The sequence below is a fragment of the Bison bison genome, unplaced genomic scaffold, assembly GCF_000754665.1.
Source record: "Bison bison bison isolate TAMUID 2011002044 unplaced genomic scaffold, Bison_UMD1.0 scf7180017864508, whole genome shotgun sequence".
NCBI lineage: Eukaryota > Metazoa > Chordata > Mammalia > Artiodactyla > Bovidae > Bison > Bison bison.
In genome coordinates this window covers 6,747,973-6,762,148 of record NW_011495064.1, presented here as the reverse complement: position 1 = coordinate 6,762,148, position 14,176 = coordinate 6,747,973, and the positions used below count along the sequence as shown (strand labels likewise).

At 48.2% G+C, this 14,176-nt stretch overlaps 1 protein-coding gene across 3 annotated transcripts in view; it reads left to right on the top strand.

Annotated features, from left to right (window-relative positions):
• The window catches only part of TBC1D8 (TBC1 domain family, member 8 (with GRAM domain)), a 91,650-nt gene that overhangs the window by 42,703 nt on the left and 34,771 nt on the right, over positions 1–14,176 (top strand). For all 3 annotated transcript variants that reach the window (XM_010829650.1, XM_010829649.1, XM_010829651.1), the window contains exons 5-9: positions 6,202–6,409; positions 9,768–9,962; positions 10,877–11,044; positions 12,325–12,475; positions 13,758–13,972. In XM_010829650.1, the coding sequence (XP_010827952.1) occupies positions 6,202–6,409; positions 9,768–9,962; positions 10,877–11,044; positions 12,325–12,475; positions 13,758–13,972 (937 nt within the window). The remainder of the gene's footprint in view (positions 1–6,201; positions 6,410–9,767; positions 9,963–10,876; positions 11,045–12,324; positions 12,476–13,757; positions 13,973–14,176) is intronic.

The following is a 14,176-nucleotide window of genomic DNA, read 5'->3' as shown; positions in this document are numbered from 1 at the left end:
GAATCAGCTGTAAGTATCCGTATGTCCTCTCCCTCCTGAGCCTCCCTCCCACCCCGTGGCTGTCGCACAGCAGCGGTTGAGCTCTCGTGCTGTACAGCGACTGCCCACGAGCTGTCCATTCACGCATGGTGGTGTGTGTCAGCGCCACTCTCTCAGTCCGTCCCGCCGCCCCTCTACCCTGTGTGTTTACAGATCTGTTCTCTAAGTCCGCGTCTCTCCCCCTGCCCTGCAAACAGGTCCGTCAGAACCTGTTTTCTAGATTCCATATATATGTGTTAATATATGATATTTGTTTTTCTCTTTCTAACTTACTTCACTCGGTATAACAAGCTCTAGGTTCATCTACCTCACGAGAACTGACTCACATGTGTTCCTTTTTATGGCTGAGCAATATTCCATTGTATACATGTACCACAACTTCTCTATACACTGATGTGTCGATGGACATCTAGGCAGGGAAGCATGGAGTCTTAACTGCTGGAGACCAGAGAAGTCCCCAGTATGATTTTATATTATCCCACAATAATCGTTTTTCAAATGCCTTACTCCTGTGTTGTCTCTCCCTCTCTTCTCTCTCCACTAGTAACTGCTAGTTTGTTCTCTCTCAGTCTGCTTTTTTTTGTTTTATTCACTAGTTTGTTGTATTTTGGGTTCTATGTATAAACGGTGTCATACGGTATTTGCCTTTCTCTGTCTGACTTACTTCACTTAGCCCTCCAAGTCCATCCCATCTGTGTTGCTAAATGGGAAAATTTCACTCTTTTTAGATGGCTGAGTAATATTCCATTGTGTACAAACCACATCTTTATCTGCTCATCTGCTGGTGGACACCTAGGCTGTTTCCATGGCTTGGAAATTGTAAATAGCACTGCTCTGAACATTGGAGAGCATGTATCTTTTCAAATTACTGCTTCTATTTTTGGGGGGATACATATCCAGGAGTGGAATTGTTGTTCAGTCTCTAGGTCATTTCCGACTCTTTGTGACCCCATGCCAGGCTTCCCTGTCCCTTACTATCTCCCAGAGTTTGCTCAAACTCATGTCCATTGAGTTGGTGATGCCATCCAACCATGTCATCCTCTGTCATCCCCTTTTCCTCATGCCCTCAATCTTTCCTAGCATCAGGGTCTTTTCCAGTGAGTTGGCTCTTCACATCAAATGGCTAAAGCACTGGAGCTTCAGCTTCAGCTTCAATCCCTCCAATGAGTATTCAAGCTTCATTTCCTTTAGGATTGATCGGTTTGATCTCCTTGCTGTCCAGGGGACTCTCAAGGATCTTCTCCAACACCACAGTTCAAAAGCATCAATTCTTGGACGCTCAGCCTTCTTCACAGTCCAACTCTCACATCCATACATGACCACTGGAAAAACCATAGCCTTGACTAGACGGACCTTTGTTGGCAAAGTAATATTTGCTTTTTAATATGCTGTCTAGGTTTGTCACAACTTTTCTTCCAAGAAGCAAATACCTTAATTTCTTGGCTGTAGTCATCATCCACAATGATTTTGGAGCCCAAGAAAATAAAGGCTGTCACTTTTCTATTTTCTCCGCATCTTTTTGCCATGAAGTGCTGGGACCAGAAGCCGTGATCTTAGTGGACTTACTCGGTCATATGGTGTTTTAGTTTTCTGAGGAACTGCCATACTCTTCCCCATAGTGTCTGCACCAATTTCCATTCCCACCAACAGTGTAAAGGTTTCCCTTTTTTTTTTTTTCTTCACATCCTCACCAACATTTATTATTATTTGTGTTCTTTTTGATGACAACTCTTATGACCTGTGCCCGCTGATACCACGTTGTGGTTTTGACTTGCATTTTCCTAATCATTAGTGATCATCTTAATCATTTTTAAGCCTATGGTTCGTGGTATTATTAGTAAGTACATTCATGTTGCTGTGTAATTATCACCACCATTCATCTTTAGAGAACTCATCTTTCAAAATCGAACTCTGTCCACGTTAAACACTGGCTCCCCACCCATCCCCAAGTCCCTGGCACCCACCCTTCTACTTTCTGTCTCTGTCATCTGCCTCCTCTAGTGAAATCCTGAAGAATTTGTTTGTGGTGTGTGTGTGTGAGAGACTGTTTTACTTTACTTTTCCTAATGTCCTCAAGGTTCATCCACCCTGTAGATTGTCAGAATCTCCTTCCTTTTTAAGACTGAATAACAACACTCCATTGTACGTATATACTGCGTTTTGCTTACTAAGTGGATACTGAGTTCCTTCTCCCTTTGGCTGTTCTGAATAACGTTGCTGTGAATATGGGTGTGCAAATACCTCTTTAAGACTCTGCATTCAGTTCTTTTGGACACGCGCCCACCAGTAGAATTATTGGATCATATTGTAATTCTAGTTTAATTGTTTTAGGAGCCACTCCTCATTAAAAGTTTCTTAAAAACATTCATCTATTTTTAACACTGCTATTATTCCTTAAGGGTTTCCCTGATGCCTCAGTGGTAAAGATTCTGCCTGCCAACGCAGGAGACACAGGTTTGATCCCTGGGTCAGGAAGATCCGCTGGAGAAGGGAATGGCTATCCGCTCCAGTATCCTGCCTGGAGAACTCATGGACAGAGGAGCCGGCCGGCTGCAGTGTCTGCTGTCTTCTTTGAACATTGAGGGCATTTAGGGGAGTGTGTGTCTTTTTAATTAGTGGTGTCTGAATGGCAGCAGTGTCTCAGAGTTTCCATGTGTTCAGAAAGGATTCAAAGACCCTTCCTGCCATGTATATGTTGTAAATTGATCGCTTTTGAAAACAAAAGTGGAGTTTCGGGTAAAGTCCCACTGAATTTCACTTGGTGTTGTGTCATTTCTGATAATCTGAGGGTCCTTTGTGGAGGCTGGATGCTGCTCACCCCTCTTATGAAAGGGGACCCTTTGGTCTTCTGACTCCCAGCCCCTAGCTCCTCTGTGTACCTCTGGCCCCAGGCTTCCCATCACTGTGTCTGCTCCGTCTCAGGGCCCAGAAGACAACCCAGTACAGAGGGTCGTCTCTCTCCCGTATCGTCTCTCTCCTGTATTTCTTTAGTTGTCTCTATATAATTTGATACCTGAGTGTTTTTAGTCCAGCTTACAAAGATCTGTTAAAAATGAAGAAAGCCAATCCCTGTTGTATGCATTGCTCAAGAGCTCATGGAGGGTTTCCCTGGTGGTCCAGTGGCTAAGACTGTGCTGCCCATGCCGGGGGCCTGGGTTCAGTCCCTGATCAGGGAACTAGATCCCACATACCGCAACTAAGAGTCCCACGCCTCAGCCAAAGATCCTGCCTGCTGCAGTGAAGATTGAAGATCCTGCATGATGCAGCCAAGACCTGGTGCAGCCAAATCAGTAAATGTGAACAGAAAGAAAAGCACTCATGGGAACCACCAAGGAGAGCCTTGGCGTCTTTCACCACGTTTGCACACAGCCAGGGGAGGCCAGCTCATAGCTGAAGTGCTCTGGTCTGTCCACGGGCTTGGGGTCGCAGGTGATTCTTCACACAGTTCCTGGTGTGTGACTGTGCTTCCAGGGGTGGCATTTTTAATTTGGGGTAGAAATGAGCAAAGGAAAGAAAAATGGAAGACCTGTGGCACTTAGGACCCTTTGGGAAACGTCATCTATTTTGGAACAAAACTCATCTGTGTTGAGAATCTTCCAGAAGCAGGTGAATTCTACCAGACTGTCGGCCCCACCCCCAAGTTCTGGAAGCTTGTAGAAAGGAGAGGAGAGAAAGGGCACAGAGGACCCCAGCGATGGCCAGTGGTGGGTTTGCCTGGCCCTCGGGTGTCTGGGGCCCCAAGGTGAATGTCAGGGTCTTGGTACATGGCGTATTTTGCCGGTCACTGCACTTGAGCGACTTCCTCCAAAAGTGAAAGGCATGTCGTGCACGCCGGCTCCTGGCAGGTCCTCACTTGCAGCTCTCTGTCCTGGAGACGTCAGCTTGTGGACATAAACAGGTAATGACTCAGTCAACTTGACATCCTGCCAGGACAGCCCAGGTTGAACTTGAGGAAAACAGGCTCTTCTTGCTCAGGGCACAGTGTGGGGCTGGAATGCTCCTCCCCCTTTTGTTGATGTAGCTTTACTTCCGGTCCCAGATACTGGCTTTGAAAGGTGTCCTTAGGGTCGGATTACGGGTTAGTCATGATTGCTGCTCGGGTGCTCCCCTGGGACTTTGAGGCACAGAGCAGAGGGAGCCCGGACATCCTAGGGGAGCAGGGAGGAGGGGATGGGGCTGACAGGACTCTCCAGAGGAAAGCCTGACCCTCCCGATGCAGGTGCGGGATCCAGGGGGCCAGCGGGGCAAGGCCTGGGAGGGGGCTTCCCAGAGGGCGGGAATGAGGAACAGATTGATTGGCCCTGACACTTCAACCAGGAAATATCAATTCTGAAGATGTAAAGGATGGGGTGAGATGAGGATAGCCCACTGTTTTAGGGGGACCTCACACAATTCATCTCAGGAGAGAGCCTTGGGGCCCCTGAAGCCAGTAACTGTGTGCAGGCTCCTTGGGCAGCCAGCTTCTGCTTTTCACTGGCACTTTATGGTTCTCTCTCTAGATCTTTTTTTTTTTTTTTTTTTTAATTTTGATTTTATATTAGATACTTCCCTGGTGGCTCAGCGGTAAAGAACAAGCCTGCCCAGTCAGGAGATAAGAGACATGGGTTTGATCCCTGGGTCAGGAAGATCCCCTGGAGGAAGGCATAGCAACCCACTCCAGTCTTCTTGCCTGGAGAATCCCATGGACAGAGGAGCCTGGTGGGCTGCAGTCCATGGGGTCACAGAGAGTAGGACATGACCAAAGTGGTTAGCACAAGCACAATAGTTGGTTTACAATGCTGAGTTAGTTTTAGGTATCAGATCAGATCAGATCAGTCGCTCAGTCGTGTCCGACTCTTTGCGACCCCATGAATCACAGCACGCCAGGCCTCCCTGTCCATCACCAACTCCCGGAGTTCACTAAGACTCACAGCAGAGTGATTCAGTTACCCATATACATATATCCATTCTTTTTAAGATTCTTCTTCCATGTAGATTATCAGAGTATTGAGAAGAGTTCCTTGTGCTATACAGTCGGTCCTGTGATTACCTGTTTTACATATAGCAGTGTGTGTGTATGTTAATCCTGAACTTCTAATTTACCCCTACCCTGCCTCTCCCCTTTGGTAACCATAAGTGTGTTTTCTAAGCCTGTGAGTCTGTTTTGTAAATAATTCATTTGTATAATTTTTTACATCCCACAAATCAGTGATAGATATGGTATTTGTCTTTCTCTGTCTTACTTCATTTAATATGATAATCTCTGTATGTCCATCCCTGTTGCTGCACATGGCATTATTTCATTCTTTTTTTAAACGTATGAGTAATATTCTGCTGTATATATTATATATACCACATCTTCTTTATCCTTTCAACTGTGGATGGACATTCAGGTTGCTTCCACGTCCTGGCTGCAATGAACATGGGTATGTGTATCTTTTTGAGTTACCATTTCCTCCCGCTATATGCCCAGAAGTGGGATTTCAGGGTCATATGGTAGCTCTATTTTTAGTTTTTTAAAAAATATAGTTATTTTTAATTGAAGGATAATTGCTTTACAGTATTGTATTCGTTTCTATCAAACATCAGCATATTTTTAAGGAACCTCCACTCTGTTCTCCATAGCGGCTGCAACAATTTACATTTCCACCAACAGAGTAGGAGAGTCCATACTAGATTCTTACACATTTGCTTTGTGGTAATTCATGGTGTTACTCAAACCAGGAAGGCAGACTTGCCCTGGTCTGTGTTCGCAGAGGTGACTTGTTCAGCCTTTGCTTCTCACTCCAAAGGCTGGCCATGGGGTAGGGAGGGGGCTGGAGAGGGGCAGGAACTGGGGGCCTAGCACCTTTCTGCATCCCCTTTTATACCAGGTTGTGCCAGGGGTTTAAAAGTGTTTTTATTTCTAATCTACCATGGACAGAGGAGCCTGGTAGGCTGCAGTCCATGAGGTCGCTAAGAGTCAGGCACGACTGAGTGACTTCACTTTCACTTTTCACTTTCATGAATTGGAGAAGGAAATGGCAACCCACTGCAGTGTTCTTCTTGCCTGGAGAATCCAGGGTCGGGGAAGTCTTGTGGGCTGCCGTCTATGGGGTCGAACAGAGTTGGACACGACTGAAGCGACTTAGCAGTGAGTTCAGTCACCATGTCTGCCTCTCTCCCTTCCCTCTCCTTTGCCAGGGACCTGGAAGCTAGGGCACAGAATGAGTTCTTCCGGGCCTTCTTCAGGCTGCCAAGGCGGGAGAAGCTGCACACCGTCCTGGACTGTTCCCTCTGGACCCCATTCAGCCGCTGTCACACCGCCGGGCAGATGTTCACCTCCGACAGTTACATCTGCTTTGCCAGCAAGGAGGCCGGCTGCTGCAAAGTCATCCTCCCGCTCAGAGAGGTAGACCTGTTGTCCTCCCGGAGGGCGGGGGGCCAAGGGGGCCGTGGTTGCTGGGAGATGGAGGGGATGGATGCTCACAGGGCAAGGCTCTGCCTCTGAGGATGGGTGAGTCTAGAGGGATGCTTGGCCTGAGTTGACCAGGGGCCCCTGCTTTTTTCTGTTGTTGCCTGGCAACCTGAAATTTGCATGGGTGTGAATGGTGAGAACAGGCACCCTGGCCTCCACATTATTGATAAAGCTCTTATAAAATGTTCATGCCTAGCAATGAAAGCTTTTCCAAAAGCCCTTAGGAAGGAGTCCTCCCTTTCACCCACCAGGAGGGAAGAGAAAAAAGTGACCTATTAAAAAATGACCTTTTGAAAAGAAATGTCAAGTTGCTTCATTTGTATATCTTTCTAGAATTTTATGTAAAAATTTAGAAAAATGAAGAATCCTCCTGCAGTGCAAGAAACACGGGTTCAATCCCTGAGTCAGAACCGTCCCTGGAGAAGGGAATGGCTACCTACTCCAGTATTCTTGCTCGAAGAATCCCATGGACAGAGGAGCCTGATGAGCTACAGTCGGTGGAGTTGCAAAGTCTAACATGACTGAGCAACTAAAACTGTCACTTTCCAGCTATAAAATTCCAGAGTTCTCTTCTTGGAAGTGGAGTCTGCTTTGAGATCTGTTGAGCTCAGTCCTGTGGTTTTGGGGCCTGTCTGTAGTGACAGGACCCACAGCTCTGCCAAATATCAAGACTTCCAAACTCTTGCTGTTATAATAATGTACAGACTAAGCAGTATTCAGAAAAACTCAATTTTTTCATTCATGTGATTGGTTCCCATTTTTCTGCAGCAGATGACTTCATTTTACAAATGCCCTTAGAGCAGAGCAAGAATTCCTTATATAGTTATTTTTTAAAATTATATACATATAATGTGAAGTCAAGTGGGCCTTAGGAAGCATCACTATGAACAAAGCTAGTGGAGGTGATGGAATTCCAGCTGAGCTATTTCAAATCCTAAAAGATGATACTGTGAAAGTGCTGCACTCAGTATGCCAGCAAATTTGGAAAACTCAGCAGTGGTCACAGGACTGGAAAAGGTCAGTTTTCATCCCAATCCCAAAGAAAAGCAATGCCAAAGAATGCTCAAACTACTGCACAATTGCACTCATCTCACACTAGTAAAGTAATGCTCAAAATTCTCTAAGCCAGGCTTCAACAGTGTGTGAACCGTGAACTTCCAGATGTTCAAGCTGGTTCTTAGAAAAGGCAGAGGAACCAGAGATCAAATGGCCAACATCCGCTGGATCATCAAAAAAGCAAGAGAGTTCCAGAAAAACATCTATTTCTGCTTTATTGACTATGCCAAAGCCTTTGACTGTATGGATCACCACAAATGTGGAAGAATATTCCCATTCTTAAAGAGATAGGAATACCAGACCACCTGACCTGCCTCTTGAGAAATTTGTATGCAGGTCCGGAAGCAACAGTTAGAACTGGATAAGAAACGATGGACTGGCTCCAGATTGGGAAAGGAGTACGTCAAGGCTGTATATTGTCACCCTGTTTATTTAATTTATATGCAGAGTACATCATGAGAAACGCTGGGCTGGATGAAGCACAAGCTGGAATCAAGATTGCCGGGAGAGTTATCAATAACCTCAGATATGCAGATGACACCACCCTTATGCCAGAAAGCAAAGAAGAACTAAAGAGCCTCTGGATGAAGGTGAAAGAGGAGAGTGAAAAAGTTGGCTTAAAGCTCAAAGTTCAGAAAACTAAGATCATGGCATCTGGTCCCATCACTTCATGGGAAATAGATGGGGAAACAGTGGCTGACTTTATTTTTTGGGGCTCCCAAATCACTGCAGATGGTGACTGCAGCCATGAAATTAGAAGACGCTTGCTCCTTGGAAGAAAAGTTATGACCAACCTAGACAGCATATTAAAAAGCAGAGACATTACTTTGCCAACAAAGGTCCATCTAGTCAGGACTATGGTTTTTCCAGTGGTTATGTATGGATGTGAGAGCTGGACTATAAAGAAAGCTGAGCACTGAAGAGTTGATGCTTTTGAGCTGTGGTGTTGGAGAAGACTCTTTAGAGTCCCTTGGACTGCAAGGAGATCCAACCAGTCCATCCTAAAGGAAATCAGTCCTGAATATTCATTGGAAGGACTGATGCTGAAGCTGAAACTCCAATACTTTGGCCACCTGATGCAAAGAGTTGACTCATTGGAAAAGACCCTGATGCTGGGAGGGATTGGGGGCAGGAGGAGAAGGGGATGACAGAGGATGAGATGGTTGAATGGCATCACCGACTCAATGGACATGAGTTTGAATAATCTCTGGGAGTTGGTGATAGGCAGGGAGGCCTGGCATGCTGCAGTCCATGGGGTCACAAAGAGTCGGACATGACTGAGCAACTGAACTGAACATATACATACATACCATTTTAACTATTTTTAAGTGTTGTGGTTCAGTGGTATTAAGTACATTCACGTTTTGTGCAACCATCACCAGAATTTTTTCATCTTTCCAAACTGACACCCTGTCCCCATTAAACAATAGCACCCCAAATCCCCCTCCTTCAGCCCTAGGCATCCACCACTGTCCTTTCTGCCTCTATGAATCCTGACTCTTCTGTGCTCAGTCATGTCCAACTCTTTGTGACCCTATGGACTACAGCCCACCAGGTTCCTGTGACCATGGAATTCTCTAGCCAAGAATACTGGAATAGGTTGCCATTTCCTCCTCCAGGGAATCTTCCTGACCTAGGGATCATATCTGCATCTCTTATGTCTCCTGCATTGACAGGTGGATTCATTACCACTGAGGTACCTGGGAAGCCCTGACCCCTGTAGGTCTCTTGTATCAGTGAAATCCTACAAAATTTGTCATTTTGTGACTGGCTGTATCACTTAGCAGAACGTCCTCAAGGTGAATCCATATTGCAGCACCTGTCAGAATATCCATCCTTTCTGGGACTTCCTGGGTCCAGTGGTTAAGAATCTGCTTGTCAATGCAGGGGACACAGGTTCAAGCCCTGGTCAGGGAACTAAGATCTTGTATGCAACATGGTTTGGCAAAAAAAAAAAAAAAAGAATATCCATCCCTTTTAAGACTGAATAATGTCCCACTGTGTGTAGACCCATGTTTTGGTTTTGTTCTCATCTGTTAATCCAGCCAGGGGCACTTGACTTACTCCCACTTTGGGCTGTTGTAAATACACCACATCCCATACTTTCTAACTTTGTACTGGTTCCTTATTGCAGTTATTGGGTTTGTCCTTCTCTCTCTGTTTCCTGAATCTGCAATTGAACTCCTGCCCCTCTTCTCTCTTGCTGTGCCTCTGTGCTTGTGACTGTCTGCAACAGGTTGTGAGCATCGAGAAAATGGAGGACACGAGTCTGCTGCCAAACCCCATCATCGTCAGCATCCGGAGCAAGATGGCCTTCCAGTTCATTGAGCTCAGAGATCGTGACAGCCTGGTGGAGGGTCTGCTGGCGAGACTGAAGCTGGTGCATGCCGACCACCCTGTGCACTATGACACCACCCTGGATGAGGAGCTGGTATGATCTCTGGAGACAGCAGGAGTCTGTAAATGGAAAATCCCTTTTTTCCCCCAGCACCTGTAGGGCAGATGTCTTCAAAGGGGAGTGCATGTAACAATGACCTACTTGGGTACCAGAAAAACGTCAGTGATGCTGGACCTGGGTAGCAGACAATCTGATACCATCTGTAATGCGCTGGGTGTCCTGAGTGGGTATGGCAGGGTTAGAGGGGGTTGAAGGGGACTCACTTACAGGTTGGAGGGGCTAATGGGGCTCACAGGTTAGAGGGGTTGATGGGGTACACTCAGGTGTCAGGGATCAACAGGCCATCTTCTCAGTGGTTGGAGGGTTTGGTGGGAAATCAACACACAGGTGAGTGGACACCCTCTTTATTAGAGAGGTCAGTGCCCTCATCCCCCTGAGGTTGGAGGGGATGATGTTATAGTATTTGGGGGCAGGTGTAAGTTGCGCAAAGAGATGATTCACTGTCTTTAAGACTGGACAGCTGCCACGGGAGATCCAGATCTGCTGCACCTAGTCCCTGATTCTTCCACACCCGTCCTCCTTGTTTCTGGACCTCTTTTCATCTGAGTAGTGACAGGAGGAAAGGAGAGGAAGTCTCTCAGTTCCCTAGAGCCGCTCTCTCCAGACGCCCATCCTCAGTTCTAGATGCTGAGGGTGCGATGTTTCCTTCCTGGCCCCGCGCGGGGCCATGTTCTGTGAGCCAGGGAGCAGCGGTGCTGGGAAAGCCCCGTGGACCACGCTCCTTCCTGAGGATCAGCTCCGTTGGGTCTAGTGTTAGACTGCCTTTCTCGTAAGTCCCAGGCAGATAGGCATGTTTATTATACTCACACATCCAAAGACAAAGACTGCCCCGTAACTAAAGCAGGGACTTTCTCTTTTTGTCATTCTTTCTTTTCCTTCCCATGCAGACCTCACCCGTGTTTCATTCAACAAGCTTGTGCAGTGGCAGCCACAGGTTTGGGGGTCTTGAGATGGTGTCTTCGCAAAATAGCGAGGAAAGGGAGAAAGAAACGAGCCCACAGATGCACCCCGAGGCTTTCAGGCAGTCGGGCAGCCAGAGCCCGGACTCAAGATTGGTGAGTGACGTGGCTCCACCCTCACACATGGAGGTGGTGGGGCGTGGCTTCCAGGCCCCTCCTGGGGTGGGCCTGACACAGGTTACTGGGCAACCCTGGGCACCTCATTGGCAAAAAGTGGAAGAGGGCAGAGATGCCAGTGGCCTGCACGCTTCCGGGTGGGTGGAGAATGTGGTGGGACGTTGGGGGGCAGTGACTTTCCACCTGCCCTTCAGGGAGCATCTATCCCTGCTCTCCTTGTGGGGTCTCCAGGTGCAGAACAAGTCTGGCTCCTTTTATGCAGTGGCATCAGCGGGACTCATGGTACAGCGCTTCTTTTTTGGCCCCTGGCTGTTTTCTAGTTTTACTAAACAAAAAATACCTTGGATACACTTGTGATTGTTTTCTCCTCTGCAGGGAGACTCTGTGGGCAGTGCTTGAGTGGTAAATAGACTAGAAGCCGAGCTATGAGATGGTGCCCTGGCAGGAGGCACGCTGTGTGGGCACCGCCAGTACCAGGGTGGCTGTGAACAGGGTATCTGCCCCTTAGCCGCTTAATGGCTCATGTATCACGGATTGTTAGCTTTATTTATTCAGGGTGCAGCCTTCTGATGTGCTGTTCAGAGATGCTCACTGAATGCTCATTGTTTCAACAAATAAGAATATTGACTATATGTGTGCACCTCTCCCATGACTGGAGAATACAGATAATTAAAAGCATACATAAACTTCTTGTTTAAAAGGCACGGAAACATTCCTGCCAGCTAGGAATTCTAAAGAATTTTCAAAATTCATAGTTTGAAGAGACTTCCAGTTGCCTAGAGACATCGTCTCCTTCTCATCTCTGCTACTGAGAACGATGTCATTTTTTTTTCCAGTTGGCAATTTTTCCTCTGGCTGTCAGGAAGTTCCAGGCAAATTATGAGAGCCCCTGGCTCCCCTCTGCCCTCTGAGCTGACCTGTTTCAGAAACTGGTTTGGCGTGGACATCCTGAGAGGCTTCCCCATCCTCACCCCGCCCCACCCTCCATCGGCTTTGCGTTCCCGTAGTAGTTCAGATGAGCACATTCTTACTGTCAACTTTGCCAAGGAAATGGCATTTTATTCATGTCAGGTCTCCCACGGGGCTCTGAATTCCTGACAGGCTAGTGACCTTTACATCCTGCATGCTGCTGGGCGTTCAGAGGTGTCTGCCCAGCGAATTGCCTGGCGCAGGTGGGTCCTCTCTCAGCTGAGGGAGCACCCTCTGTGACGGGCTGTGGACGGTGAGTCTTCATACACCGAGCGTGTTTCCGCTTCCAGTCCAGGGAACAGATCAAGGTGAGCCTCTGGAACGACCACTTTGCGGAGTACGGCAGAACAGTGTGCATGTTCCGCACAGAGAAGATCCGGAAGCTGGTGGCCATGGGGATCCCCGAGTCCCTGCGCGGCAGACTCTGGCTTCTTTTCTCAGGTGAGGGTTTCCGGGGTCTCCAGGCCCAGCTTTTATTTCTGGAGCAGACACAGGACAGAGGCCCTGACCTGAGAGGGGGGGTGGGGAGTGTGTGTGTGTGTGTGTGTGCATGCAGACGGGTCCTCTCGGCCTGTGATATGCCTGGCTGGGACCTTGGGACCTTCCTGTGTGGACTGTGGGCCAGGCTGCAGCAACCTCTGGGCTCTGGGGTCCCTGGTCAGCGTGAGGTCTGGCAGAGGGATTGCCTCCCCTTCAGCCGTGATTTTATGAGTCTCTTCATCGTCCTCAGAATTCTATTCAGAACCCCCTGGACATGCAGTGTCTAGATGTCTGGAGACCTGAAAATGTCTTCAAAAGTCGTTCACTTGTGTGCTTTACAATAACTCCCTCTGGGGACACTTCCTCCTGTGCCCCCGCTGCGGGGAATGCACACAGAGCCTGCCCGCATCTTCCTCCTGCTTTGCTGGATCTGGGACTCTCCCTCTGCTGCTTTGGGGCATCTCTCATCTGACGCTTGCCGGTGGATGGGCTGAGCCTGGGGCCCAGGTCTCCAGAGGCATCTTCTGTGAGCCGTGTGGCGCCACTCGGTGAAGGAACGGGGGCCGACCAGCAGGAAGGGAGGGCCCTGCGGTCCAGGGTGTGACTGCTGCTCCTTTCGTGGTGCTGAGGGGATAGCGGCCAGGGCTCCACCTTCCTCGGAGACCCTTCTGGGAGCCTTACGGGTGTCCTCGTGTGCTCCACAGAACATGTGCTCCATAGCTTTTTTAAAAATTAATTTGTACTTTATTTTTGGTTGCACTGGGTCTTCATTGGTGCACACGGGCTTTCTCTCGTTACGGCAGATAGGCCACATACATACATCTGTAACTGAGGAATACAACTGATTATAAGTATATTAGTATAAAGCTATTTTTAGCATGAGCTCTTCTCCCCCTCTCTCTGTAAGGTTATTCTTAGAAAAGCCATATTACTTCATTTTTCCTTTCTTTTTTGTTTTTAGCAGAAGTGAAGTTCCTTTTGGTCATGTGTGGTCTTAACTATTTTGTGTTGCTTAGATAGTGAGACCCCACTGAGGTCCTCCGACAGGACTGGCCCCTCCGCGTGTGGACTCTCTCCCAGAAATCAGCCCCATATTGGAGAAGAGCCGATTAACAGTGTTGTGAGAGTTTCAGTTGAACAGCAAAGGGACTCAGCCATACACAGACGCGTATCCATTCTCTCCCAGACTCCCCTCCCATCCAGGCCGCCACCTAACATTGAAATGTTACTTGTAAATCACCAGATGCCGTCACGGACCTTGCTGCGCATCCGGGTTACTATGGCAACCTGGTGGAGGAGTCCATGGGAAAGTGTTGCCTGGTGACGGAGGAGATAGAGCGGGACCTGCACCGTTCCTTGCCGGAGCACCCCGCCTTCCAAAACGAAACGGGCATCGCAGCGTTGAGGAGAGTCCTGACGGCCTATGCCCACAGGAACCCCAAGATCGGGTACTGCCAGGTGAGCTGGGCGCTGCAGGGCCGTCTTAGACCAACCACCCAGGCCTCGGGTGCCGTGTTCTTAGCCATCTGTACCAAGGACTGTCCTGTGGAGGGAATCGGCCTCGTGGAGTCAGACAAGCTGATGATGTGGGAGGAGTGTTACCCAGTGCCCAGGAGAGTGTGGCATGAGCTGGCCCCTGTCCTCAGGAGGCCATTTGGCCTT